Raw genomic sequence first — 27,273 nt, forward strand, 5'->3', positions numbered from 1 at the left:
GTCCAAGACAAAATAATTACCTCCTCCCCAACAGATAAAAAGGAAAGAAAAAATGAAGAGCGGACCCCACACGTTTCTGAAGCAACACTCCACCACGGAGCGGGGCCCAACAGTCGAAACGGATGCACCTCTCTCACTGACACGTAGCAACGAGAGAGACAAAGTAGGTAAGATTTGTAGTGGAGGCCCATTTACGACCACCAGCCCATTATTACCCGCGCCTTCCTTTCCAGATTTTCACCACCGATAAAAACGCGTAGTAACTTTCGTCACTGGTGTGTGAGCTGGAAATAAAATCCCTCACTTGGCTACTCAATCTCCTTCCATTCATCACTTTCTAGTTTCTTCTTCTCCTCTTCTCAAAATCCAAATCCAAAATCCAAAATTCTCAAATCCCAATTTCGATTCCGATTTCAATTCCCGAAATGACGGACAGAGTCTACCCGTCTTCAAAGGTCGCCGCCAACGGCGCCACTAACGGCGCTACCGCCACCACCACAGCCGCCAACCCCACGGCCACCAAGCCGCAGCCGCTCCGGCAGCCCTACCGTCCTCAGCCGCAGTACCACCACCGTCGGCACCGCCGAAGCAACCGGAGTCTCTGCTGCTGCTGTTGTTTCTGGTCCATACTTATATTCTTGATTGTGGCTCTCCTCGCCGCTATAGCCGGCACGGCTCTCTACGTCCTCTACCGTCCCCACCGCCCTGAGTTCACCGTCACCTCCTTCAAAATCGGGAAGCTCAACCTCACCGAAAACGCCGACGGCGCCAGCTCACACCTCGTCACTCGCTTCAACCTCACTCTGGCATCCAAAAACCCCAACAACCATCTTAGCTTCGCATATGAGTCCTTCGCGCTCACTCTCTCCGCCAACAACGACGTCGTTCTCGGCAACGGCTCGATCCCGGCCTTCTTCAGCGACACCAAGAACTTCACCTCCTTCCGGTCGATCATCACTGCTGCCGGCGACCTCGATGTGGAGTCGGCCAAGTCGCTGAGATCGGATCTGAGGCGGAAAGGCGGGGTTCCGATGAAGTTGCAGATGGACACCAAGGTGAAGGTGACGATTGGAGGGAAGCTGAAGAGCAAGAAGGTGGGGATTAGGGTTACGTGTCAGCAAATCAAGGGGGTAGCGCCGAAAGGTAAGTCGCCGTCGGTGGCGTCTGTTGCTGACTCCCACTGCAAGGTTGATCTTCGGATCAAGATCTGGAGATGGACCTTTTAATCATTTCTTAATTCCTCTCTTTTTCTCTATCATTCATTGTCATTGTTTTTTTTTTAATTCACCTTTGATTTTTTTTTCTCTTTATAATTTCAAATGGTTTAATATATATTTTTTTCGAGGTTATTGTAAACGTTATTATATCACAGATCAAGAATTGGTCGAAGAAAATTTGAGTTTGATTCAATGATTCATACTTGCATACTTGATACATTCTGTCCCTGTGGCCTAGAATCACCAAAATGGCTTCTTTTCCTTTCTTAGTTTTAGAGGAATATATGAGCTGTTTAATTCTCCCTTTTTGCAAGTATGAAAGTTGTAAATTAGAGCAAGAGGAATATAATTAAGCTGTTTTATCTGGCTTTTTAATGAGCTTGGTAACTGTGGCTCTGGACTTGGCCTCTAGAACTCACGCTTTAAGTTTCTAACCAATCAGGACTAGTTGCTCACTGTGGTTTGCCCAGAGCTTTAAGCTTCTCACTTGATACCTGTGAGTTTGGTGGTCCACTTTCTCACTGGCTTGTAGTAGATGTCTAAATGCACCCACAGTTCTGGGTTGACATGAATTTGAGGCTTCCATTCCCCGGCCCCTATCAGGCATTTTGCACTTATGACACGTTTACTTGCTGTAATTTCCGATTTTAAAAGACGAAGATTTTCGTTACATTTTCATTTGATAGAATGGAGACTGATCGAACTCCCTCTAATGGCTTTGATTCAAGATTTTGTGCTGCTAGAATGAATTGAAAACCCATGAATCATAAATACAATTTTTTTTTAGATTTCTTTGTGGAGGGGATGATGATGGTGATAAATTTGGGTGCACGTGGTTTGTGTGTCGTAGTTGGTCTGGTTAAGAGGGGCAGTTGGAATTTTAGTCAGAAGCTGCTTTAGGTTTCTTTCCTCCGTTCATGGCTCCTTTTCTCTTTCTGTTCATTGTTTTACAACCATGGTCTGAAAGACCAAACAAACAGTGTGTCATGTCCAAGTGACTTTTACATACACAGTGCGATTGCTTAGTGCTCTGCCTCTGCTCCTTTATTCCCTACTCTTTTCCGGTTTTCCTTTCACTTTCCGTCAACCTGACCGCCTTCCATAGATTCCGGCAAGACATACTTAGCAACTAAAAACTGGACTTTTTTGGACACAACGAAATGATCCACGAGTGTTGAAATAGGACTGTTGTTGATGCACACACAACATAAAGGGTGTCTTTAAAAACAAGGCCGTGTAATCACAGCTGTTTTTTACTGATAATTACAGGATGAGGAAAGGTAAAATTCTTGGACTGTCGGTTGACGACGGGTTGGCCCATGCCAGTAAGAATATGTCAAATTGGACATTGGGGGTAGTAGGATCAGACCACTATCATTTATTCTTCTAAAAAAAAAGACCACTATCATTTATAATTTGTATTGGGTATTTGGACATGGCGGGTCCGAACCAATTTCGCGCTTACGTTAATTCCGAACTCTGAAACAAGAAGAAAACCATGAAAGAAAGTTATTTCATATTCTCTTATTCCTTTCATTTTCTTTCTGAACATTTCTTTGAAACATGTTGGTATTTGAATTTGTTTCAATTTTTCTAATTTATTCTGCATTTTATATATAAAAAACCTTCAAACAATGAAAATCGCCATTGTTCTGATTATTGTTGGTTTTTTTTTCACTACTTCAGAACAAAGGTTAAGTCGTAGTTTTGTAACACAAGCATTTTGAGCAACAAAATTCATAGAGAAAAGAGAACCCAATCACCATGCTTGAGTAAACATTTGCCATCAAAAGAAATACTTTGAACATGATAACCATTTGTTTTACTTGTAACAATACAGTTCTACGTGTTTTGGATTTGTAAATGAGTGTGTTCAATTTTACTCAAATAAAGTTGTTTTGTTTTTAAGTATTTGATTTTGTCGTCAAACAAATTTTTTAACTAACTCAATCGCCTGATGAGTTTGTTTGTATCAAGTTTCGGTTTCCATTTTCTTATTACTGAAAAAAAAAACAACTGCGTAGAACAAATTAAGTAGGAACAACCATGACTAGGTTATCTCTTTCAACACTCACCGGCAAGTCCCTTCGTCCCAAAAAAATAAAAAACGTTTTTGTTTTGAATTTACCCACCAAACGGTAAAAACTGGTTCACTGAGATTCACCTGATGCTTAACCCATGATGAGACATTGACCACAACAAATTACCGTTAAACCAAATGCGAAACTGCCCCATCTCTGTTTGTTTCCCCAACGGCTAGTTTTTACTACTGCCTGTAAAATCAACAATATTTTAACCACTCCTTTCCTTCTTCCACACCTTTCTGCAGAAACAATCCCACACAGAAAAGCCATGCTGCAAAACCACACCCTCCTCTCCACCTTCTTCTTCTTCACACTCTTCTCTCTTTCTCTCTCCAACCCAACCCCAAACGACACTCTTCCCTTGCTCGCATTCAAAGCCTCGTCAGACCGCTCCAACTCCCTCGCCTCCTGGTCCCAATCCACCGACCCCTGTGCAGGGTCATGGCTCGGCGTCACCTGCGACCCGAAAACCCGTCGGGTCACCAAGCTTGTCCTCGAGAATCTCAACCTCACCGGTCCCATTCAACCCCTCACCGCACTCGACCGCCTCAAGCTCCTCAGCCTCAACCATAACCTCCTCTCCTCTTCTCTCAACTTCTCCTCCTGGCCCCACCTCAACCACCTCTACCTCTCCCACAACAACTTCACCGGCGCAATTCCCGCCGCCATTTCCGGCCTCCGCAAACTCCGCCGGATTGATCTCTCCCACAACCAGCTCTCCGGCGAAATACCGTTTGCCGAGTTGACTCGGCTGTCTAAACTATTAACTCTGCGGCTCGAGTCCAACTCGCTCACCGGCTTCGGCGACGCGTCGTCTGCTCCGTTCACCGATTTCAATGTCTCCAACAACGACCTCGCCGGAAAAATCCCTCGGTTTCTGGAGAAGTTCGGTGCGGCGTCGTTTACGGGAAACGCGCGGCTGTGCGGAAAGCCGCTGCCGCACGACTGCCCCATTCCGACGGCCGTCAAGCCGCCGTCACTAGCGCCACCACCGGAAGCCAAGCCCCACTCGGAACACGTCGTTCTGATCAGCGTCAGCGTCGCGCTTGGGCTCATGGTGATCGCCGGCGCCGTCGTGCGGTGGCGGAAGCGGAAGAAGAAGAGCAGCAGCAGCAGCAGCGGAGCTCTTGTTGTCAGCGTCGGCGGCGGGAAGCCCAAGGCGGCGGCTAACGGATACAGTTACGTGAAAAGGCACTACGGGTCCCGGGAATTGAAATCTGGCGGGTCCCACAGATACCATTATGGGCCTGGTGGGCCGAACGGGCCGAGGGAAAGCGAAGAGATGGTGGTGCTGGAGGGATGCAACCCCGGTGTCGGTAAAGTCGACGATGTGCTAAATGCGTCGGCGGAGCTGCTGGGGAAGGGGACTGTGGGGGCCACTTACAAGATCATGATGAACGGCTGGGATGATGTGGCGGTGGTGAAGAGGGTGAGGGAGAGGAAGGTTCACGGCAAGGAAGTGGAGGCGTGGTTGAGAATCATCGGCGAGTTGAAGCACGGCAACATTGCGAGGCTGAGAGCTTACCACAGCTCCAACTACGAGCTTCTTTTAGTGTATGATTTTTATGCCAATGGAAGTCTGCATTCTCTTCTGCACGGGTTTCGAGGACCGGGGAGGGCGCGGTTGGATTGGAGCACAAGGCTGAAGCTAGCATTGGGCTGTGCCGAAGGACTCGCCTTCATCCACGGCTCCGGCAAGGGGAAGATGTACCATGGTAACCTCAAGTCGTGCAATGTGTTGATAGATGACATGGGGAATGCTTGTGTTGCTGACATTGGCCTAAAACAGCTCTTGGTTGGTCAGAGTTCGTCTTATGATACCTACAGTGCGCCGGAGTTGATCATGCCGAGTAGTTTTAGTCCCAACAAGTACACTCGCAAGTGCGATGTGTATAGCTTTGGGGTGGTTTTGATGGAGATTTTGACGGGGCGGATGGCGGGGGAGGAAGGAGAAATGAGCTTGGTGGAGTGGGTTAACTTGGCGGTGAAGAAAGAGTGCGGTACATGGGAGGTTTTTGATTTCGAGCTGTCGAGTGACAAGGAGATGGAGGAGGAAATGTGGGCGCTTTTCCAGGTTGGTTTGATTTGCGTGGCTGCGCAGCCAAAAGATCGTCCAACGATGAACATGGTGCGCAATATGATCGAGGACATTAGGAAGAAGGGTGTTAGAGAAGATGGGACTGTGTCTATTCTAGATGACATTTCTTTTGGTACTTCTTCTCCTTCACAGAGCACACCCTGATACCAGTGGCAGAAGGCAGCATGCTTCATTTTGATTAATGTCAGTGCTTAGTGTTTCACTGTTTTGAGCTCTTGTAGGATCCATTGGTTGCCGGAAGCATCAATAAAGAGACTAGATTTCTTTCAGTTTCTTAATGTAATACTAGCATTTGGTGAAGAATGCCTACTGATTCTTATGCAAGTTAATGTGGGATCATGGCATGGTGGTTGTCTGTAGGGTTCTGCTTAAAATCAACTGTGCTTGAGGATACCGATTGCAATGGAACATATATAAGGCTCCCATTTTGCAAAGTTGCCTCAAGTAATTCATCACTATAAGACGGGGGTGCCATAGATTTTATTTTTTATTTATCTTAAAAAGAGTGATAAACTCACATACCTTTGTAGACTACTAAACTTGACAAGTAAATTTCATTCATCTGTTCAATTCTAAAATACACGCGGAATTTAGAATTCATGACTTTTAGTCGGTTGTGCATAAAACAACCTCCTAAGCCCGTAAACCAGTAAACATTCCACCACAACCGAGGCTGCCCTAAGGTTCCCGCCCATAAGCAGGGTGGGCCGGGCTCAACCTCGGTGGTAACACTGGGCTTGGAACGACTGCAAAAGACATAGAGGAGGTCTATAGTTGAAACAGCAACAAGGGTAAATGTCTCACATCGGTTTCCAAGTAAAGTGAACCCACGCTGAGCCATAAATACGGCCCCACCACCAGCTTGTCAGATATGATTAACTACCCTAGTAATTATACTCAACCAACATATACTGACTTAATCATCGGAGGAGGAAAGATCGGAAGCCCCCGGTCATCCTTTTGTTTACAGGTAAACGAGAAGAAAGCTAGTCACTCAGCAGACACGCCTTCAGCTTCTGCAACCCTATCTAGGATTGTACAAAAACATCTAAATTCAAAGTACATTTTCCTTTGCTTGTTTCTATGGTTGTTAACATTTTGTTTCAGAAATCAGAAGCCCTTTTTTCTTTATCCAAGAAAACCATGAATAAATTTGAAATGCCTATAACAGATTACAGCAGTTAGTTACCAAACACGCTCAAAAACCCATATCCAAACTCGCTCAAGACTATAAATATGATCAGAAACGGTCTCCAACTCTTCCTCCTTCCTTTCTCTCCCCAATCACAAATCACCACCTGAGATTCTTATTCTCTAACCTTCCTCAAGATTTCATTCCAAATATGAAGAATTACCAGAAATGCGCTTCTTGCAGACACAGCAGGACCAAATGCAAGCAAGATTGTTTGCTAGCTCCATACTTCCCTGCCCATATGCACCAGAAATTCAAGAATGCCTACCAGGTGTTCGGCAGAAGTTACATTACCAAGTTGCTCCATAACCTCAACGAAACGCCTCAGAAAAGAAACGTTGCCATGAAGAACATCATAGCCGAAGCCGATAGCCGCATCGCTGACCCAGTCGGCGGCTCTTATCGTGTTGTGAAGCAGCAATGTGCTGACCTAAGCAGGTTGCAGTGGAAGGTTGCACAGCAAGAGTTGGAGCTCCAGCAATTGCGCCGTCAAGTGAATGCTAATGTGGCTATGGCACAACCATCTTTGTATCAAGAACAGGGCTACCAGAATCTTGGAGAACAGATCGGCAATGCAAATCAAGGCCAAGGCAACTTGCTTCACCAAGGAGAGGGCAACTTTGTTCAGGGTTATGGTCAGCGAATTCGACAAGAACAGGCTAGCATTGATGCTCAGAGTCGGGCATATGTTCATCCACCTTCCCCTTCATCATCAACAGCTTCTTCCAGAACCTAATCAAGTACAGGGCGACATGTAAGATTTCAGGTCATTTGTTCATGTGACAATGGTGATTTCTCCCTAATTTGGTACCCTCCTGGCTTCTTTCGCTGTTAGTCCTAATTTGTGTGGCTTCTTGTTTGACATTTCAGGGATGAAGTTGTTGTGCCAGAACAAGATGGTCTCGAGGCTCGACCCAATTTCAGTCAGGCGTTCACAGTTCATATCAATTTGTAAACGGTAAAGTTAGATAGATGAAGTCTCATTTGGACCATTTAGTTTGAATGTCATATAGCCTATCTTCTGCACATCAAATAAATCAAATTAAAATACAAATAGAAATCAGTGTAGATGGTGCTGGCAACTTCTTTAGACTCATAGTTGATTAGTAAAGAATCCATATCAAGCTTGTGACTATCCTTTCCTGATTCCATTTATGTTGTATGAAAGAGTTGTCAAGAAACAATATCAAGCTTTGTGACTATCTCTATACAGCTATGTAGAAACTGTTGATCTCTAGAGAATCTATTGCTCTCAATTTCTGCTGTGGATTACTGTCATTTGTAGTATCTGTCTGCCTATTGATTGTTATTCTAGTAAATCTGGGGCATGTTGGAGTTGGGTTCTCCTATTAGAACCAGGAGTAGGGTACCTATTTCTCATCTTTATCATGACAATGTCTAGTTTCAGTAGTATGGAAAAGACTTCTGGATAAATCAAGTTTGGTAGAATAGACCAAATACAATGACCATAGCAGGGTTCAAATTGTTAAGTTATTGTAGCCTACAAGTTCTTGTCACCAGCATTCATCTGCATAACCTTACTGTTGGCATGCCAGCAAGATTTAATTTTAACATGAATGGCATGGATTAATGACTCTTAAACACAATGATGTTTCCAATCTTTGTAGATTTAAAACATGAATGTCATATCTCCTTTTTGGGAAATATGTGTTGATTATATTCACCAGATATTCTCCGGAATTTATCGGTCTCCCATCACCCAATGGCTGAGTCCCTGAGTATTTCTATTCCTTCTTCCTAGCTTTCAAGTTTGCCTATGCATATTCTGAATGCTTACAGCCAATTTGTAAGACTTCCACCTAAATAGTCTAGCATTTTCCACCTAAACAGCCAATTTCTATATACCTATTGCTAGTTTGTTCAAATTACCATGAAGAAGCTTGCAATGAAAAGAAAATGCATAATCGGATCAACGATTTAGATCATTAAACCCCAACTCTCTGTGCTCTATATCCTGGCCTCTTTATCTTCATCAATCATATTGAGAAGCAGATTACAATCCAGCTGTTGCTCTTGCTCTCAAGAATGAACAATGAGAAAGCTGGAGAAAGAGATCGCCATTCTAGTGCTAAACAATGAATGAAATACACAACTCGTCTCACACCAATTTTATACCACAGAGATGACAAGATTGTACCAAGACCAAGCATTTTCACAGCTTGTAATTCTTGATCTCTGAATGAAATGATCACATTTTTTTAATTTTTTTTATATAAATTATAAAATTACAATTTATAACAAGTAAATTTCATTTCCGAAATTTAGAACCAGCTGTCAACCACGTAGAGACTATAAAGTACACCGCTACTCTATTCTTCTTTTCCTCTCCAAATTCCAAACCCCATATCTGATTCTCTCTCTCCCGCTCCCACAGCTTGCTGAAAATTTCATATCAAGTATGAAGAAGCACCAGACTTGTGCTGCTTGCAGATTCAAGCGCTGCAAATGTGGACCTGATTGTCCAATGGCCCCGTACTTCCCTGCCCACATGCACCATCACTACAAGAATGCCCACAAGGTGTTCGGCGAAAGTCACATCAAGAAGTTGCTCCGCAGCGTACCCCCTCACAACAGAAGCACTGCCATGAAGCACATTATAGCCGAAGCTGGCATCCGCGTCGCCGACCCGGTTGGTGGAAGCTACGGTCTTATTAGGAACTTGCAGCTCAAGATTGCCGAGGAAGAGGAGAACCTCCGCCGCTTGCGAGATGTACTCAGCGTGTTTTGTGGCGGAGGGAGTGGTGATGGTGTTGTGGCACAGGGTGTGGTTCAGAAACAGGGCTGCATTGTTCCTGGTGGATTTCTTCATGCACTCTTTCTTCAAGAACAGGGGAACAACATGTGTGTAAGGTTTGTTGTAGTAACAATGGTGATTAATTCTTGACTTAATAGTATCTGAAAATCTGTGTTGGATGTAATTGGTTTGGTTTCGACATTTCAGGGATGAAGTTGTGCCGAAACATGATGTCGAATCAATTCAGGGTGAGCAGAATTAAGAGCTATAAGGGGAAGGCGTCACAGTTCATATAAGTTGCAAATGGTGAAACATAGATAGACCAGCCGCGTTTAGTTTGATCTCATTTTAACCTTGCTATCTGCATATCTAATAGAGCACAAGTAAAAAGAAACAAGTACGCAACTCTCTTGCAGCATCTTGTTAGACACATTGCTCAGTTGTAAAGAGCTAATATCAAGTTTGAACCTCTCTTTCTAATTCAACTTATGTAGTTTAAGAGTGGTTTAAGTCTTTAAGATATGCTTTCATTGAGCAATATAGATAACTGTGATTTATAGTTTGGCAGATATGATGAAACTTATGCTTCATATGGATAAGGGAAGTTCAAAGCATGCGCTGCCTTAGGAAATTGGAACTACAAGTTGAGCAAATCTTGTGATGCATGTTTCAAAGATGTGCGTATAAGCCTGTGTTGATTACCGCATATAGGAGACAAAGCTCATAGGAAATTGTTAAGGAAGAGGGAGGGAGACAGAATCGGATAGGGTCTGTTTCTGGGGAAGATCAGGGACCTGTTAATACGGTTCTCTCGAAAACAACTGCCATATCCAACATCATACAGTAACGAAATACCAACATAATGAATAGGAATTCAGGGAGAACCAAATGTTAAAAACTTAAAAAGAGATAGTGAGTGAGCTATCAGATTCAAATAAGCAAACTGCTGAAAACACAGTACTTTACACTGGAGGAGATGGAAGTACTACATCAGCTGCTCCAGAAAAGAAATGGACTATTGTTACAAACTAGCAGAGTAGCAGATATAAAAAGACCAAGCAATCCAAGAGATAATTATTATTCTTCCAATTGAAATCAAAGATGACCACCCTCAGCTATCAATCATTATTATCCCCTTTAACGTCATCATTGTCATTGGGCATAAATAACCACACAATAGAGCAGCATCCAATTCTCAGAAAGCTTCACCTTCACAAAGACATTGGTATCTTAGCCATATGTGTGTACAGCTTCCCAAACTAAATTCTTTGGAACCGGGCTGGTAAGATCACGAGCCTGCAGGGCTGCAGCGCGCAGAGTCCCAATTGTCAATGTGTTAGCCTCTGTGAATGACACACTTGTGTAAGGCAGATTGTGCTTCTTGCAAAGCTCCTTAACAAGAGGAGCAATCTTCCTGAGGTACCCTCTAGGCAATCTCGGAAACAAATGATGCTCGATTTGAAACTGCAACCCACCATGAAACCAATCCATCCAAGATGGGCACACTATATCCAGTGACCCATTAGTCTGCTTCTCACACCAGTCATTCCCAACAGGTGTACCAACATAGACACTTGAGGAGAAATGGTTCAAGCAGAACTGAACATGCTGAACCCCAGTGATCGAAAAGCTAGCCACAACAAACAAGACTCTCTCACCCCAATTGGGCAAGCACGAAACCAGCAGAGGAAACCAAATCCAAAACACTAGAAGCCCCAAAATCTCCTGACCCCTATTGGGCACCCTCAACCTCTTACACCCTAACAACATGAATGACTGAGCAAAAAGATTAATCCTAGCAAAACACATGACAGGGTAAAATGTCCAGTGCTGGTAACTAACCAAGAACCTAGTAAACTTATCGAAATTCATCTTCCTATCATAATAACAAGACCTAAGAGACTTGAACAGTTTCGAAGATACCGCAAAGAAAGGCATGTGCTGAAGATCCGGATCGAATTCCAAACTGTTACAAGCAATGTGGTGTGCATTGTGGTTCCTCTTCCACCAAGCAATGCTGATGCCAGCAAGGCAGTTTCCGGTGAGGATCTGAGCGAATCTGTTGATCTTTTTGTTGCTGATGATCTGGTAATGCCCGGAATCATGACCAAGCCACCCACTTTGGATCCAACCCAACCCCATTAACCCACCCGAGACCAAATGAACCCAAGTCTTATCCGAACACAACACACCATAAACACTCAAACTGAACAACATTGCCACAGAGAACAGCTGGAAGTACACACCAACTCCCCTGTTCTCGAACAAACCCATCTTCGAAAACTCGGTGACGAGTTTCCTGTAATCCTTGGACACCTCGGAGACTGTGTAGTGTTGGAGATAGTAGCCATTGAAGAACTGGTCTAGATGCTTCCACGCCGAGCCGGGGTGGTAGGCGACGAAGGCGTCAGTGACGTCTTGGCCGGCGAGGTTGAGCAATGGGAGCTCGCCGCCGGGGTGGGATTGGGCCCAGTCGGAGACGTTGTAGACTTTACCCTGTATTGAGATCCATAGATCTCCTGGCTTGTTGTGTTTTGCGAGGTCTTCAGAGGAAATGTATTTGTTGTTGTTGGACTCTGCCATGGAAGATCTGAGAGCAAAGACTGAAGCTTTGACAGTAGCTCTTCCTTTTTGGGTTGCAAAAGGAAGAGCTTTTGATCTCTAATAGTGATTTATGTCACTGAGGAATATCTCTGACACTGTTGGCTGAGACTGAAGAAGAGTCACAGAAGTGTTTATGACATAGAAACATGAACGATGAACCTTCGTAGGTTTCTCTGGTGCCCCTCACGTCTTCAACATTAGTGCCTCTTCGGAATTTACCATATTTACGGGGAAGGTGAAAAGTGATTGGAAAGGTAAGTGTGCGTTACTGATGGATTTGGCTGTAATAATAATGAGGATGGTAGTGAGCTTCCTAGTGTGACTTTGGGTGGATTTTTGACTTTGAAAGGTGGTTAAAGATACAGGGTATGTACGTTGGATTTGTAATCCTAAAAGGAGAAACCATAAAAAAAAGGTGATTTGTAGTTTTGTACCCGTCTGTATATTATGTCAATGGTGAAGCTGGAACATGTTATTCTCTTTCACTTATAGAAATTTGTACGTCTTTTTGCAAGCAGTGTAAAAAACCAAGGTTTGAAATCTCGTTAGGCGTTCTCAGAATGGAAGGCAGGCTTGGAGTGCCTAGAAACCGTCTAGGTGGGTTAGGCGGCTTTATTTAGAACATTGCATATAGTCAAGGTTTGAAAACTTACTAGACGCTACTAGAATGGATGGTTGATTTGAAGCTGGCTGAGCGGCCTTATTTTAGAACACTGGTAAAAACTATCTATACAAAGCAATCTCAATCATCCATGTGCTTCTGATTTGGTTTAATAGAGGTTGAGAATATGCCATTTGGATTCCCCTGAAAGAAAATAGTATATGCCTCAATTATTTTTTCTGTTACAAATGGATATGCCATTATGCCATACCTCCCCACTCCATGTCTACATAGTACAGCATAAGAGGAGATCTTTACAGCTAAAAAGGTTCATTTCCTATTTTTCTCGAAGGATTATGGATCTTTTAAATGAAAGTAAGCCTCTTGACCGAAAAAAAAAAAATGAAAGTAAGCCTTTTACCGTAGGTCATTATGCCGGTATAGGACAAAATTCCGGCGGTCATTGCCGATGCCGACAAAATTGGCGTATTGGGCCTAAGGGCGGGCTGAGCTGTTTGAAAGTGTAAAATGGAGCCCATTTAGATAGCGGATAAAAGTCATAAAAGGGAATATCCACTCTTTTTCCCACATTGTTATTGACCCCGTCTCCTCCTTCCTCCCCAAATCCCAAACCAAAAGCTTCACTCTCATCAGTCCAGCTTCCAGAAACCTCTGCTCATCTTACACGGTTAGAATTCACTTCAGTACATCTCTTTCTTTTAATGTTTCACCTTTTGTCTTTGAATAAATTTACTCTTGTAGAAAATGACAGGAGTAAGCAAGAAAGCTCCTCACTTGGCTTGAAATTCCACTTTGCAAATTTACTCATAATTTGTTTGGATCATATTACTCTTGGTTCAAGTTAGTTTTTTTATGTCCACCCTTTACACAGAAAGCAAAAGATTTCAACTTTTCTCTTGTTGGTGCTAAAAGACAAGTCTGGATTGTGTTTACTTCAACTGTGCATTTTATCTGCTTTGTATTGTTGTTCTAGAATCCAGAGCTTCATTCTTAGTATAATTGTGGGTACAATACATGGATTTGGTTATACTTATTTGAAGTTTTGATTATGTTATTGATTGTTAGAATTTGAATATATGGGTTATTTTCTGCAGGTGTATTTTAATATCAGTTACAGGAAGCAAATATAGATGGCGCATTTGCTTTCAACTTCGTATTCTGTCAAATTCTCATCTGGATGTAAACCTTACACAAAGCCATTCATCCAAGACTCGGCCTTATTTCCCAAATCTGTTACTTTTCAGACATCCAAAACCCCATTTACAAGGCTCCTCTCACAAGGGAAGAGGTCGAGAAGTAACTGCACAGTGCGTGCCACCACACTCTCTGCGAGTAGGGAAGCTTCGAATGAACCGAGTCAGGGGGTGCATGAGAGCTCTAGTGAGCCATCTAAATCAAAGAGGGTCATGGTCATTGGTGGAGATGGCTACTGTGGCTGGGCCACTGCCCTTCACCTGTCCAAGAAAGGTTATGAGGTTGCCATTGTCGACAGCCTTGTCCGTCGTCTGTTTGACCAACAGCTTGGTATTGATTCCTTGACTCCAATCTCCTCCATCCATGATCGTCTCCGTTGTTGGAAAGCTCTCACTGGAAAATCTATTGAACTCTACATTGGTGATATTTGTGACTTTGAGTTCTTAACAGACGCCTTCAAGTCGTTTGAGCCTGAGGCTGTTGTTCATTTTGGGGAGCAGCGATCAGCCCCTTATTCCATGATTGATCGCTCAAGAGCAGTATATACACAGAATAACAATGTGATTGGAACCCTGAATGTGCTATTTGCTATTAAAGAGTTTGGAGAGCAGTGTCATCTAGTCAAGCTTGGGACCATGGGAGAATACGGAACTCCAAATATTGATATTGAGGAGGGTTACATAACAATTACTCATAACGGAAGGACAGATACTTTGCCCTACCCCAAGCAAGCAAGCTCTTTCTACCACTTGAGTAAGGTTCATGACTCAAACAACATAGCCTTTACTTGCAAAGCTTGGGGGATTAGAGCCACTGACCTCAATCAAGGAGTCGTATATGGTGTGAGAACAGATGAAACTGAGATGCATGAAGAGCTAATTAACCGGCTGGACTATGATGGAGTGTTTGGAACTGCATTAAATAGGTTCTGTGTTCAGGCTGCTGTTGGTCATCCGCTTACCGTGTATGGCAAAGGTGGCCAGGTAAAAGCTCTCTTCATGGCTCAAAGTTATTTCCACATACTGACACAAAGTCGGTTTGCTGCATCACTTGCCATTTACTAATACTTGTATTTTTTAAATGCCAGACCAGGGGATATCTTGACATACGAGATACAGTCCAATGTGTTGAGATTGCCATTGCAAACCCGGCACAGGCTGGTGAGTTCCGGGTCTTCAATCAATTTACTGAGCAGTTTTCTGTCAATGAACTTGCTGCGCTTGTTACAAAAGCTGGAGAGAAGCTTGGACTTGATGTGCAGACCACATCAGTGCCAAACCCAAGAGTGGAAGCGGAGGAGCACTACTACAATGCCAAGCACACCAAACTTATCGAGTTGGGACTTAAACCTCACCTTCTTTCTGACTCTCTTTTGGATTCTTTGCTCAATTTTGCCATTAAATATGAGGATCGTGTAGACAAAAAGCAGATTATGCCTAGTGTTTCTTGGAGAAAAATTGGGGCCAGGCCGAAAACTGTTGCTGCATAGTTAAAGAGTAGATGTCATATAGCTGCATACCTATGTTAAGGATATTATTGATCCTTGTATTATCTATCTTCTCAGTTGGTAGTGGTTTTGCAACTTCTACCGTTTCATATGTGTGAAGTCAGTGATTGCTCAGTTGCAATCTGAGAAATGGTTAGTTTTCTGTGGTCGATTGTACTCTCTTTACAGATTTGGCAGTGAGAACAATTATCATTAGAATCACCAATAAGATTTCAGATTATAACTACTCCATCTTCAATAAGATTTCAGATTATAACTACTCCATCTTCATATTGATAAGGTGTGATGTATCTTGGAACCAATGTATGAAAACAATCACTATAATGGACAATGTTTCTGATGCAGAGTGATATTACTTGGAACTACAAGAGTTAAGTAATATTACAAGCATTCACAGGAAAAAAGTTTCTGATAATAAGTCTAAGATCACATCCGTGAATGAATAGATTTATCTGCTACTCTTGTGCCAAGTGATGAGTGCTTGAGCATAAACTTCTCCTGGTGAAATTCTTTCTTGATGAAGCCCAACACGATTGAAGCCAACTCATTTTGATGTGAAGTGAATTCATGATCAGCTCCTTCCACTATGTATAGTTTATGATTAGGTATGAATTTGTTGTACTCGTAAGCATCTTCAACAGGAACAGTCTTATCCATTGATCCATGAACTGTCAAAACCCTGAAATTTACAGAACATTGCATGGAATCAACAGTCATTTTTTCACAAATTGTGTTTCATACATGTTTGGAATGTGTGCCTCATATTCATTGTCAGTGCTCAGTGACGATGGATTATTAAACACAGGAGAAGATAACCACATTCTCTCACCTGCAATTTTGATCAATTGACTGGCAGGCTGCATGCATATCAACCGCTAGCCGCTCCAACAAACTCTCTTGAGTTGCTCGATACTGAAATGTGCCTATGAACAAGAGAAAAAGATGCTAGGTGGAGGTCAATACTCGATCTAAACCAAATTTCATCCAGATCCAAAGTACTTCCAACAATGATTAAAATGTGAAAGTACCAGCAAAGCTAATCTTGAAAGAATGAAGATCTAGGCTCAGACAGTTGGCACATGATACAACACCACTGAAGTTTCAAGCAGATGAGGATAATTCCTAATTTGATGGCATACCTCTTTTGTTCTTCACATCAATAAATCCATCTTTCTTGATTCTTTGTAGATAATCTTTACCTAAGCGACCTTCAATGCCTCTTTCAAGATTAAATCGACCAGAAATATTTACAACTACAGGAACATCCTTGTACTTTGCACCATACAATATAACTGCATTTCCCCCTGCAAGAAACATGTTAAGCGAGAACTTTCAAAATAGTGACTTTCTCAACTAGAAAGAGGAAAAAAAACATGAGAGAAGAAGACTAAAGGAGCAGGAAAGCATTGCATCCGAAAAGGATTTCGAGAGGGGACTCTTCTATAACTACTGAAAGAAATTTTAAGCTTTGAACCAAAACAAAGAAATTCAAACGTGAGTTCCCTAAACCCAAGAACAATGATGGAGAACATGCATAAATAGAGAGTAACCTGGAAGGCAACAATCTTTTTTTACGAGAGGGCCAGACCCCAACCACGCTGGGAGGCCATGCCCTCAAGATTATCATCTACTACCTCAATTAAAATGTGAAAAGTTTAAAATTTGATACATCTAAGAAATTCACCTTAACATCCACTTTTGGTTCAAAAAATGAAGATGTTGTTTCTGTATGAGCACAAATTATAAACGGACCTTTACTGTGCCCAACAATTGCAGTTATCACATAATGGCACCCAAGAAAGTGTCGAACTACAGCACGTAAATCATCAGCTTCTCTGTGATAGTTACCGTATCGAAATGAACCTTCACTTTCCCTATCAACACAAACAGTTTCTTATAAATGCTACTAGAGAAGTTCCATGGAATGCTAAAGACTCAAGTACTCCATGACTTGGACCAAAAATGCCTATGATCCTACTTGTTCATGTTTACAACAGAACAGGACGCCCTACTACATGGATTCTTCAAATCCTATAATTTTCAAGGATCTATCCTGTATCACATGAACTGGAGTTCATTGTACTAGCTCGGGAATTCCAAATTTTGCCAGACACAAAAAGAATTCAATAGAATTGTATGAGGGCAAGGAAATTGTTGTAAAGAGCTCACCCATTTCCAGCAAAGTCAAAGCGGAAAGCACTTGTTCCTTGCTCTTCCAATGCAGCAGCAAGGTTCACCATGGGGATGCGTTCCTGCATATGAGAGCAAAATGAACTCATTTCTCAGAAAAAAACGCCAAATAGATGAAACAAAATTAAGTGTATAAACAACACCAATAGATGAAACAGTGCTCCTCTCCAACACACTGATCACTGAATAGCTACAAATTACAAACTTGTTTCAACAATCACCAGTGATATAATTTCATGGCACAAAGTATGGATCATAATACCTTTGAGGAATGTAAGCCATGGCAGAACACAACGAGCCCCTTGGAACCCGTATCATGTAACATCCCCACAAGCTTCTCCCCATGGCTGTTTTCTATGACAACTCTCCGCTTCTGAATCCCTGCACTTACAACAATTCATGTAATAAAGACTCATTTTTTAATCTAGATTTGCATCTTTTTGATCTAAAACTGTTAAACCCAAGAGGAAAGAACATTCTAGGATGTTGTTGAAACTGGGTTTGTCACTATTGTGAAACATGGTTGGTTTAATCGACCATGTAAGAGATAGCAACAAAAAAATAAAGGAGGTTTGTTTACCAGGTTGTCGCTGACATGGCCGAGTTACAGACATGGATCCGAGAGATTTTGCCTCTTTCTGGCGCCAAACTGCTGACGACTCCAATTCGGAAAACACTTATAAAAGTAGAGTTTGAAGTACCAAACAGAAGCAACGGTGAATCGAGACCTCCCTTATCAAACCAGACCGTAGAGGAGTTTGAAGCTTCTTGTTTTGCCTAGTTTAAAGCTCGAGGTTAATTTTTTTTTTCTTTTAATATTTAATGGTGGACCCCTCAGCCCGTTTGGGCCATGTGACAGTCGACCGCCTAGACGTGACACCGTTCCGCCTAGCCCACATCATTTTTTTTCTTACTAATTTTTCTTTTTACCCTTTTTTCTAAATATTTCTTTTTACGTTTTACCGTCGTCTTCGTCCCTCTCAAAACCCTTGGCCTCTGTTCCAAGTTCCAACCCATCGCCACCATTCCGCCACCCTCCAAAGATCTCCCACTGCAACTCTTCAATAACCTGAGCTGAGAAGCAATCAACCAAGATAATACAAAATCAAACTCAATGCGGAAACCCAGAAGAAGATGAAGATAAGGGTAGTCCCTGTTCTCTGCTTTGGTCTTGGACTACAGTTGTATGACTTTGAGGTTTCTGAGCGATGTAACTAGTCTATCACGCTCATATATACGACTATTGGTTATGGAAACTACCTCCGTTTTGGTGAGACTGGCTCGTGGAACTACGGATTGATCATAAAGATGAAAAGCCTGAGAAGAAGAGAAACAAGTTTGGGTGATGACTTGATTGTTATATGAAGAGACTATTCTTCCTATCAAAATAAAACTCATTGCTTTAGCATGTTTGTTTCTCGGAAAACATATAGATGCTACACGTCTCAAACCTTCAGTGGATTTTGGTAGGGGAATTGATTCTACCTAAAGCTCTGACAGAGTAACAAAGGTTTGAGCAGTTTTAACTTTTGGGAAGCAAACTCAAGCGCATAGCATTTCAATGTGTCCTTAGTGGCTTAGAGGCTTAGAGCAAAAGCAGACAAAAAACTGAGCATCTGAAACCAGAAACTGAGCATACATTGACAATGAATTATTCCTTTATAGTATAAACAAGAACCTTGAAGAACAAAATTCGAAAATGGAAGCAAGAATCAAAAATAGACCGGAATGTCCATCTATGCCTTGATCAGAAGGCCTACATTCACTTGCCAGTTAACTCTACTACAACTCCCAGTCAATCTGACAATGGCAATACATAATTTAATCCTCACTGGCACCATTCGATGGTACCATACAGAACGGCTGGTAAGTAGTTATACTCTATGCACATCAATACCTGATCAATACCTCACTCATGCTAAGACGCAGGAGCCATGCCTTTTGATTTGGCAGCAGCGGTTGCTGCCGCCGCCGCCGCGGCTGCTGCAGCAGCAGCAGACTGAGCTGCATTGGGTGTTGATGGAGGAGGCACTGGGTTTGACTGTGAACTACTCTTTTCCGCAATGACTTGCTGTTGCGGTTGTTGATTTTGCTGAGAGTTCAAGTTAGCAAGCAAGGCCTTGATCTGTTTTCCAGTGAGCGTCTCTTTCTCCAGCAAGGCATTAGCGAGAGCATGGAGCTCCTTGTGATGAGTGGTAAGTATATTCTTTGCATTGTTGTAAGCCGTTTCCAAGAGGCGCCTCACTTCTTCTTCAATAAGCAGCCTAGTTTCTGTGCTCATGCTCTTCCCATTGTCATCATAATTGTGAGTAACAAGCCCCACTTCTTTGCTCATGCCATACTTGGTAACCATTGCTCTGGCAAGAGAAGTAGCTTGCCGGAGATCATCAGAAGCACCTGAAGTAACTTCGCTTTCACCAAATATGAGCTCTTCTGCAACCCTTCCCCCCATGCAAACGTCAAGCCGCGCAAGCATCTGTTTCCGTGAGACACTTGTCTCATCTTTCTCGGGCAACTGGGCAACCATGCCAAGTGCCATACCACGGGGAACTATTGTTGCCTTGTGAACTGGATGCGCACCGTCAGTGTGGATAGCCACAAGTGCATGGCCGCCCTCATGAAAAGCTGTTAGCTTTCGTGACTCATCAGATATAACAGCCGACTTTCGTTCACTTCCCATCATAATCTTGTCTTTTGCATACTCCAGATCAGCCATATTCACTGCCTTAGCACCATCCATGGCAGCCTTCAGAGCAGCTACGTTGATTAAGTTGGCAAGATCGGCACCAGAGAACCCAGGAGTTCCTCTAGCAATGATCATCAGATCAACATCATCAGCTTTCAGAACCTGTCAAAAAGGGTATTTTGATAAGACTTACTATAATGATTTGGTTCTCAGGATTATGCTCTATCAATCTTCATACAATAAAATACTAGACTGCACACAAGCAGAGGAATATGAACAAACAAAAAGGAGGTATGCCTATGCACAAATAAAGAGAAATTCACAAATATCAACCGACTTTGGCATTACAATACTGATGAAGAGAAACATCAAGATATTCTTTCCATTACGGATCAAGACCATTTATTAGTTTCTTTGTAAGGTTAAAACTGATTGACATCCCTAACACTGAGCGATCAAGATGACTGGATATTCCAGTCTTTACAAGGAAAAGATATTTCATTCCTATCCACAATAATTATGACAAGCACAATGCTAAAGTTTTAATTCAAAACATGGAACAAAGAAGCAGATGCAATTGCAACAAAAGCTTATTATTTGAATGCATTAACTTCTTCATAAGGATTACAAGATTACCTTTGACATATGGACTTCCATAATCTGCCTCCGCCCTTCAACGTCAGGATTGGGAACAACAATGTGGCGATCAAACCGTCCAGGTCTCACCAATGCCTTGTCCAGCGACTCTGGGAAATTGGTAGCAGCAATAACAATAATTCCTTCATTTTGCTTAAAACCATCAAGTTCAACAAGTAACTGATTCAGAGTCATCTTCATGTATTGCTGATCCTTTGGGTTGCGACTTCCTCCTATTGCATCAATCTCATCAATAAAAATTATACATGGTGACCGCTTCTTTGCAGCTGCAAAGAGATCCCTCACCCTTCGAGCTCCAACACCAACAAACATCTCTTCAAATTCACTGCCGCTGCATGAAAAGAAAGGTACCCCTGCTTCTCCAGCAATTGCTCTTGCTAACATCGTCTTGCCAGTGCCAGGTGGGCCAACCAGCAAAACACCCTTTGGAAGCTTGCCCCCAAGACGAGTGAAACGCTGTTATGAAGGAAAGCAAGTCAAGGGATAATAAATTAAAACTGTGTAGGTACAAAAAGACAAATACATTGCCAACATGGAAATATGAAGTAACATAAAAAGGTACATAGAATCATGATGACCTCAGTTCAACCAGTTCAGATACACTAGTTTCCAATAACTCAACTCTTAAAATTCAATGATATACTTTCAAATTGTTTAAAATTACTGTCAATGGGGGTGAAACCAAAACAATTTCAAGTTCTTTACTGAGACACTATGGACCTAAACTCAACTTGAGTTGAATGAAGCAAGGACATTGCCTATGTATCAAGAAACCAGGAGGGAACTACCCAAATCAAAGTGTCAGTATCTCATATTCAGTGGCTGTGCAGTTAAATGTAACTACCTTAGGATCTCGGAGATAGTGTACAATTTCTTCTAGCTCTGCCTTAGCCTCATCAACTCCCTTCACGTCAGTAAACTTTGTGCTAGATTCCATGCTAGGTTGAACCTCTTCATTTAGTCCAAGTCCTAAAAAATGGAAACATAGAAATTAAGAACAAGTTTCATCTTTTCAGGATGCATAAGAGAAATCATACGAGTTGTAAAGCACTTAGAGATGGCAAGACCTTTGCTTATTCCTCTATCTTCAATCAGTGCTCCCACACCAGATATTAAAAGAAAGGCTAGTGCAATTGTGCGAACGGTTCGCCACAGCTGCTCTTTAAAATGACCTCCTTCTCTAGCCACCATATGAATAGGTGCACTTGCAGTTCCCAAAACACCATCTTTCGTAGACTTTCCAACATTCCTAAGAACTGAGAAGCTGCCCACGTTTTCGTCCTCCCTTGCAGAGTTGGCTACACCTAATAAATTTGTAAACAAATCTTAGTCACCAGCTCAAATTCATAAGATGGAAACCAGGCATAAAAGATTAACAAAAAAAGTCACACAAAAGGTAAAAACAAGACCACAACTTTGGTAGGAATAATTAGAAAGTATCACCCTGCTCCATTACCCACCTCTCTGCAATGTCTTCAGTAACTCACTCTCATCCAGCCTGCCAACTTTTACCAATGATTTCACATATTCTGAAAGCGCTGAAGAGTTGGAATGCAATGATGGTGTACTTTCAAATAATCGTATCACTTCTTCAGGGTCATTCCGCATGGACAGTTCTTTTAGATAGGCAAGTTCATTAACTTCATCAAGTTCACGTGCTCTGCGAGCAAAACTGCGCACATAGCTTGACTGAAACCTCTCTTGAGTATTAAAAACTGTATTCCCTGCAATGATTATAAGAAAAGAATTGCTTTGATAAGCAAAAATAAATGGAGATTCCACTTAACGCCTAAAAACAAGTAACCTAAATTGTGGACAAGACAATAAACATAAAAATGATGAGAAGAAATTAGTTAGAATTTTGGGATTGTCCTACCTCCAGCACCTCCTGCAACCCTGTTGACTGGAAAATATGTTCTGGCAACGACTTTGTTCAGCTGTCCCAACTCTGATCTATGCCTTGATACCTGTTGTGAAAAGAAAATGAAAAACACACAAACTTTAATAGGGCATAAAGGAACAAAAAGAAAAAGGATGTCTAACATGCTATTTAAATTGTGCCAAATTGGCTATTTGAAAGAGCAAATCAAAGTTCGAAGGGGAAACCACTCAAGCATAGCATCAGCATACTTAAAGGCCTGCATTAGAAGTTGTTCAATAAAAGGAGAAAATTGAACAATTGCATCTCCTTTCAGCCCATTTACCCCTCGCCGACATCAATGAATTTGGCAGGAAATAAAGCTTATCATTTCTCTGAAATACCCTCATCAGACAAACTGGGTAGAGTTGAAAGGGTAGGAAAGGTAAGAAAAACACACACATCCCATTACTTCCGCACCTATGTCATATGTACCTAATCGCAATGAAACGACTTAATTCATATCACAGGTCATCTATCACCGGAAAGCCTCATTCTATACACCTCAACAACCTCACAATCTGACCAGGCACACACCCTCTCATTCAGCATAAAGATTCAGCCTTTCTATCACCTCAAAGCACTGGCACACAGTGCAATAGCTGAGAAACTGAACAATAAGCAAAAAAGGATTGGTGTTTTCACAAAACACCCAATTTCTTAATGAGCTACCCTAATGCAAACATGGACCAAAAACCATACCTCAATTCCACACTTAACTCCAACCTATATATACCCCTATACATACCGCAAAACCTTGAAATTAACATACCAATTAAACTGGTGAACATATTATGATCAATCTAAGAACTAGGGTTTTCTAGATCAACTAAAAGACTCAAACTTTGGCGCTAAACAAGCACATATGATCCAAAAATCGCATAAAAATCTGAAATTGAGAGAAACCCAGCTGGAAAATCAACCGACCTGAGTCAGCAGACGTCTCAGTGCCATATCCCCTTTGTGGATTTGAAGCTCCTCTGTTTCTGAAACCTAGCTGTATCTGAAAACTTGGGATGTGTGAAAAACGGTGGCGTTTCGATTTGGGGGAGAAGAGAAGCAGAAGGAGCAAGGTTCGGGAAGAATGGAGAGGAGAAGAGAGATACTAGGGTGTTGAACTAGAAGGACATCGTGGTGGAACAGAAACGAGAAGAGGGGCTTAAGGTTCTTGTTTGCGCACGCTTGTCTGATTTGCTCCGCGTGTCCCTGTTTACTATTATCGTCCTATTTGAAAATATCTCTACTGCCCTTTGTGGGTTTGGATATTTTGAGCTGGATTCTCACATGTGAGGGGGTAACTTGGACTTTCTGATATGGTGTGACTCTAATGAGGAGATGATCAAGTTTTCTCCAAAATAAATAAAAAATAAAAAATAAAATAAAATAAGATTAAGTAATTTGAGTAAGTCGGTTTAATTAAAAAAAGCTAAAATAATATCAAGAATATCGACAGAGTACAATGAACCTCGAAATAATATCGAGAATATCTACAGAATACATGTATTCAAACAAACACCTATTAACAAAGAGTACTACGCTAATGGAGATTTAATTTGCTTTAAAATAGCGGTGACATAATGGTTATACTTAACGACGTGTAGGATGAAAGAATTGCCCAATTTGGACCTTCACAAGTGTGATTTTCACACACAAAAAGGAAGAAAAGAACCCAAGTTTAGGGCATGGTCCGGCGCACAAAGTTGATATGGGCTTCTTTTCTTTTTTAAGGTGCAAGGCCCAACAACAAGAAACTGGGCTGAACTTCGGCTAGATCTTTTTTTTGACAAGCTTGTGAGTTGTGACCTCAAGGAAGTGAAGGAACCATCTGACCCATTTATTTTCTTCTCAATAAAGAAAAGGAAGGAGCGACCAGCTATATTATCAAGAACCAACCGTTTTCTTTTCTCTTCTTGATTGAATATTAACAGAGAAACCAGCTTGCCTGAATTTCAAGAATGTGATTAGTTTTTCAAAATCTCAGCAACTCCCATATTGATCATATTTCCATATAAATGTCTTACGGTCTTACCTGCACATCTTCAATATTTCAAATATGTGCTTCCGGTTGTTATTTGTAAAACCCACCAATATTCTTACCACCAGTACATACTAACTCGAATGTATGCATGAATACCAGCACCACCATCATCAAGCAGTCTTAAAATTTCAAAAAAGAATTTGAGTATTTCCCAGAAAAAAAATGAATCAAACGAGTGTCAAAGGACAGGCATGGATGCGTTTAGTCAGGAGCTAAGCTAAAGCTAGCTTTCTTTTTCCAGAGCTAGGCAAGGGTCACCTGCAACTACTGGAATATATTTTCATGTATCATCATCATCTTTCTCGGGATTGAAATTACACAAAGCTAGCTAGCTTTACCTTTTCTTTTTTGGTCTACTCTGCAGTGCACACTACTCACACAATTCAAATAGAGAGAGCAGCATGCATATTCCATCATATTCCAAAAGAAAAAAAACAATAGACTCTTCGAAATGATACGTCGACATCCATGCACCAGTGTTACTGTACTTGCACGAATCTTTGTCAGTGCCAGACTTACCTTTATTTGTGAAAGTTGTTCAGAGACTTTGTAAATTTAATCACCCACTTTAACAGTCAACACATACTTTTGACTCTCCTGTATGATTCTTAGTAGAATTATCATCGATTTGATTTCATTTTAGCTCTTGTCAGATTCAGAAAAACAACCTCATATTACCTACAAAATGCAGTAATCTTTGTCAAGGAATCTGTTTTGCTTTTTAACAATAATTTAACCCATCTATATCGATTATGTTTGCTATAAGTATGAATTGAATCCGCTCACAAACACAAACGCTGGTGATGGAAACGTTATTATTAGCTAGGCCAGTTCGAATTCAAAAATGAACTGTTAATTATTGCATTTAATTTATGATTCGCACTATGATCTTCTACCTCTATCGAGAGACCGATCGGTTCTTTCGTAATAGTTTTGACAACTTATATATATAGGTTTAGGTTTTAGACAAAAGATTAAAGATGCCTTAAAACGCATTTGTGTTGACATCAAGCCGGACCTAAACACAAGGTAAGATTTTAAGTACCACCAGTAACAAGTTAACTGGTTCACATGCATGTTCTACTTCTATTTTGACGTATTTTCCTATTTCGAACCAAAACAGAAGAGGTAAAGAATTACAGAACTAAGCAACAAAAGATGTTCACAAATTGAAAGGACGAAAATCAAGAGAGTAAGGAGTGCATAATTAGAGCACTGTTCAAAATAGACCAGTCTATTAACCACATTGAAGAATGGACGCCTCGGACAATAAGCTAGGTTGAATTGTGATTGCTCTTTCCCTCTCTCCCAAGGAAATTAAGGAAAACGATGGATCCTATTCCTATATGTCTACCTTCGATGATTACGTACACTGCTAGCTGATCGATCAATTACCTGGCCAAGAAGTCTGGTTCTGATTATTATGCTGCTGTCCGTTGTAATTAGCTGAAGAAGTAGAATTCACCACATGCTGGTCGAGCCCATGAGCAGCAGCCATGTCGAAAAAGTCTTGATCATCTTGAGAAGAAAATCCTCTTAGACCCAAGAAATCTCTTGTCATTCCCTCGTTCATCCCACCGCCACCGCCACCGCCGCCTCTTCCTCCTCCATCAGTAGTACTACCAGTCCTCCGAAGCTGAGCCTCCGCGGTAATTAGTTTCTTCTGAGGGGGAGGGTTAACATTTTCACCGAAACTACCCATGACCATTGATCCATTGAAGCCCTGATGATGCTGATCTCCGAAGGATGACGAGGATGAAAGCTGGTCAAACCCGCCATGCGCGGCGGAGGAAGATTGCTGCATATGAGAAGTCATCATCATCATGTCATGCAAAAGAGAGTTATTAGTTGGGCCACCGGAGTTGCCCTCCATGAAGGAGCTAAACGCTGTCGTTTCGGGCATCATATGGGAAGCTTGGTGTTGCTGTTGCTGGTCATGGGGCTTGAGAAACATCGAGGAAGGCTTGCTTACAGTGGCGCCCATTTCCGAGGCCTTTTGGAGCAAAGCAGTGGCTGACATGTGAGCAGAAGCACCCGAGGGCTGGAAATCCGACGAGCTAGGGTTAGGGTTTTGGTGCAGAAAAGACTGATGCTGGTCGAATGAAGAGGTGGAGAACAATGGCGACGAGGAGGAGAGGTTTATATTACTAGAGAGGTGATGAGATGGACCAGCTGAGGTGGCGGCTTCGCCGCCCATCCACGGCGGAAGCTGTAGCTGAAGATCTTGGACTTCTCTCTTCACGTGATGATGGGATAAGTGATGATGAGGCTGGAAGCCACCGTGGAGTTGGGGTAGTGATGAAGAGGAGAGAAGTGGGTTGATGGCTCTAGCTGCGTTGCTGTTCTCTTGTGCCAAAGCGTCACAGAAAGCTCTGTGAGTGATGAAACTGTCCCTCCTGTGTATATAATTTCAGCAAGATTAGTATCAAAACAAACACAAGAGAACAAAATAAGCAAACCATCAGAAAGCAAATGTAATATAATTTAAAGTGAAGAATCTCTCTCTCTCTC

At 42.0% G+C, this 27,273-nt stretch overlaps 9 protein-coding genes across 9 annotated transcripts in view; 5 read left to right on the forward strand and 4 right to left on the reverse strand.

Moving 5' to 3' along the window:
• The first annotated feature begins 425 nt into the window (after positions 1–425).
• Positions 426–1,226, forward strand: LOC101307667. The gene has a single exon (XM_004292746.1). The coding sequence runs from the start codon at positions 426–428 to the stop codon at positions 1,224–1,226; it is 801 nt and encodes a 266-aa protein (XP_004292794.1).
• Positions 1,227–3,569: 2,343 nt separating this feature from the next.
• LOC101307963 (probable leucine-rich repeat receptor-like protein kinase At1g68400-like) lies at positions 3,570–5,543 on the forward strand. The gene has a single exon (XM_004292747.1). The coding sequence runs from the start codon at positions 3,570–3,572 to the stop codon at positions 5,541–5,543; it is 1,974 nt and encodes a 657-aa protein (XP_004292795.1).
• A 1,289-nt stretch (positions 5,544–6,832) lies between these two features.
• Positions 6,833–7,327, forward strand: LOC101308257 (LOB domain-containing protein 6-like). Its single transcript, XM_004292748.1, has one exon. It carries the CDS (start codon positions 6,833–6,835, stop codon positions 7,325–7,327), a length of 495 nt encoding a protein of 164 aa, XP_004292796.1.
• Positions 7,328–9,010: 1,683 nt separating this feature from the next.
• LOC101308546 (LOB domain-containing protein 22-like) lies at positions 9,011–9,608 on the forward strand. The gene is made up of 2 exons (XM_004292749.1): positions 9,011–9,462; positions 9,554–9,608. Exons 1-2 carry the CDS (start codon positions 9,011–9,013, stop codon positions 9,606–9,608), a joined length of 507 nt encoding a protein of 168 aa, XP_004292797.1.
• Positions 9,609–10,455: 847 nt separating this feature from the next.
• On the reverse strand, positions 10,456–12,113 carry LOC101310770 (delta(8)-fatty-acid desaturase-like). Its single transcript, XM_004290996.1, has one exon. It carries the CDS (start codon positions 11,927–11,929, stop codon positions 10,577–10,579), a length of 1,353 nt encoding a protein of 450 aa, XP_004291044.1. The 5' UTR covers positions 11,930–12,113; the 3' UTR covers positions 10,456–10,576.
• Positions 12,114–13,134: 1,021 nt separating this feature from the next.
• LOC101311063 (UDP-sulfoquinovose synthase, chloroplastic-like) lies at positions 13,135–15,426 on the forward strand. The gene is made up of 3 exons (XM_004290997.1): positions 13,135–13,239; positions 13,667–14,749; positions 14,854–15,426. The coding sequence occupies exons 2-3, from the start codon at positions 13,703–13,705 to the stop codon at positions 15,253–15,255; spliced, it is 1,449 nt and encodes a 482-aa protein (XP_004291045.1). The 5' UTR covers positions 13,135–13,239; positions 13,667–13,702; the 3' UTR covers positions 15,256–15,426.
• A 93-nt stretch (positions 15,427–15,519) lies between these two features.
• Positions 15,520–18,242, reverse strand: LOC101311344. The gene is made up of 7 exons (XM_004290998.1): positions 18,044–18,242; positions 17,726–17,844; positions 17,443–17,525; positions 17,026–17,147; positions 16,413–16,577; positions 16,103–16,196; positions 15,520–15,952 (listed from the first exon to the last, which is right to left on the reverse strand). Exons 1-7 carry the CDS (start codon positions 18,075–18,077, stop codon positions 15,700–15,702), a joined length of 870 nt encoding a protein of 289 aa, XP_004291046.1. The 5' UTR covers positions 18,078–18,242; the 3' UTR covers positions 15,520–15,699.
• Positions 18,243–19,061: 819 nt separating this feature from the next.
• On the reverse strand, positions 19,062–23,860 carry LOC101311640 (ATP-dependent zinc metalloprotease FTSH 4, mitochondrial-like). Its single transcript, XM_004290999.1, has 7 exons — positions 23,652–23,860; positions 22,683–22,773; positions 22,267–22,530; positions 21,874–22,110; positions 21,651–21,775; positions 20,786–21,262; positions 19,062–20,311 (listed from the first exon to the last, which is right to left on the reverse strand). Exons 1-7 carry the CDS (start codon positions 23,676–23,678, stop codon positions 19,382–19,384), a joined length of 2,151 nt encoding a protein of 716 aa, XP_004291047.1. The 5' UTR covers positions 23,679–23,860; the 3' UTR covers positions 19,062–19,381.
• A 2,041-nt stretch (positions 23,861–25,901) lies between these two features.
• LOC101311932 (zinc finger protein NUTCRACKER-like) overlaps positions 25,902–27,273 on the reverse strand; it is a 2,889-nt gene continuing 1,517 nt past the window's right edge. Inside the window, exon 4 of the mRNA XM_004291000.1 lies at positions 25,902–27,158. Coding sequence (XP_004291048.1) covers positions 26,150–27,158 — 1,009 coding nt within the window. The 3' untranslated portion in view covers positions 25,902–26,149. The remainder of the gene's footprint in view (positions 27,159–27,273) is intronic.

Source organism: Fragaria vesca, linkage group LG2, assembly GCF_000184155.1.
Source record: "Fragaria vesca subsp. vesca linkage group LG2, FraVesHawaii_1.0, whole genome shotgun sequence".
In the NCBI taxonomy this organism is placed as follows: domain Eukaryota; kingdom Viridiplantae; phylum Streptophyta; class Magnoliopsida; order Rosales; family Rosaceae; genus Fragaria; species Fragaria vesca.

Excerpts from the sequence above, each read along its gene's own strand:
- LOC101307963 (XM_004292747.1), top strand. The coding sequence starts at position 3,570 with ATGCTGCAAAACCACACCCTCCTCTCCACCTTCTTCTTCTTCACACTC.
- LOC101308546 (XM_004292749.1), top strand. The coding sequence starts at position 9,011 with ATGAAGAAGCACCAGACTTGTGCTGCTTGCAGATTCAAGCGCTGCAAA. Across the intron at positions 9,463-9,553 it reads GGGAACAACATGTGTGTAAG|GGATGAAGTTGTGCCGAAAC; the intron begins GTTTGTTGTAGT and ends TCGACATTTCAG.
- LOC101310770 (XM_004290996.1), bottom strand. The coding sequence starts at position 11,929 with ATGGCAGAGTCCAACAACAACAAATACATTTCCTCTGAAGACCTCGCA.
- LOC101311640 (XM_004290999.1), bottom strand. The coding sequence starts at position 23,678 with ATGGCACTGAGACGTCTGCTGACTCAG. Across the intron at positions 22,531-22,682 it reads GGTTGCAGGAGGTGCTGGAG|GGAATACAGTTTTTAATACT; the intron begins GTAGGACAATCC and ends TAATCATTGCAG. Across the intron at positions 21,263-21,650 it reads ACTATCTCCGAGATCCTAAG|CGTTTCACTCGTCTTGGGGG; the intron begins GTAGTTACATTT and ends CCTTCATAACAG.
- LOC101308257 (XM_004292748.1), top strand. The coding sequence starts at position 6,833 with ATGCACCAGAAATTCAAGAATGCCTACCAGGTGTTCGGCAGAAGTTAC.
- LOC101307667 (XM_004292746.1), top strand. The coding sequence starts at position 426 with ATGACGGACAGAGTCTACCCGTCTTCAAAGGTCGCCGCCAACGGCGCC.
- LOC101311344 (XM_004290998.1), bottom strand. The coding sequence starts at position 18,077 with ATGTCTGTAACTCGGCCATGTCAGCGACAACCTG. Across the intron at positions 17,845-18,043 it reads GCCATGTCAGCGACAACCTG|GGATTCAGAAGCGGAGAGTT; the intron begins GTAAACAAACCT and ends TTGTAAGTGCAG. Across the intron at positions 16,578-17,025 it reads AATTGTTGGGCACAGTAAAG|GGGGAAATGCAGTTATATTG; the intron begins GTCCGTTTATAA and ends TGTTTCTTGCAG.
- LOC101311063 (XM_004290997.1), top strand. The coding sequence starts at position 13,703 with ATGGCGCATTTGCTTTCAACTTCGTATTCTGTCAAATTCTCATCTGGA. Across the intron at positions 14,750-14,853 it reads TGTATGGCAAAGGTGGCCAG|ACCAGGGGATATCTTGACAT; the intron begins GTAAAAGCTCTC and ends TTTAAATGCCAG.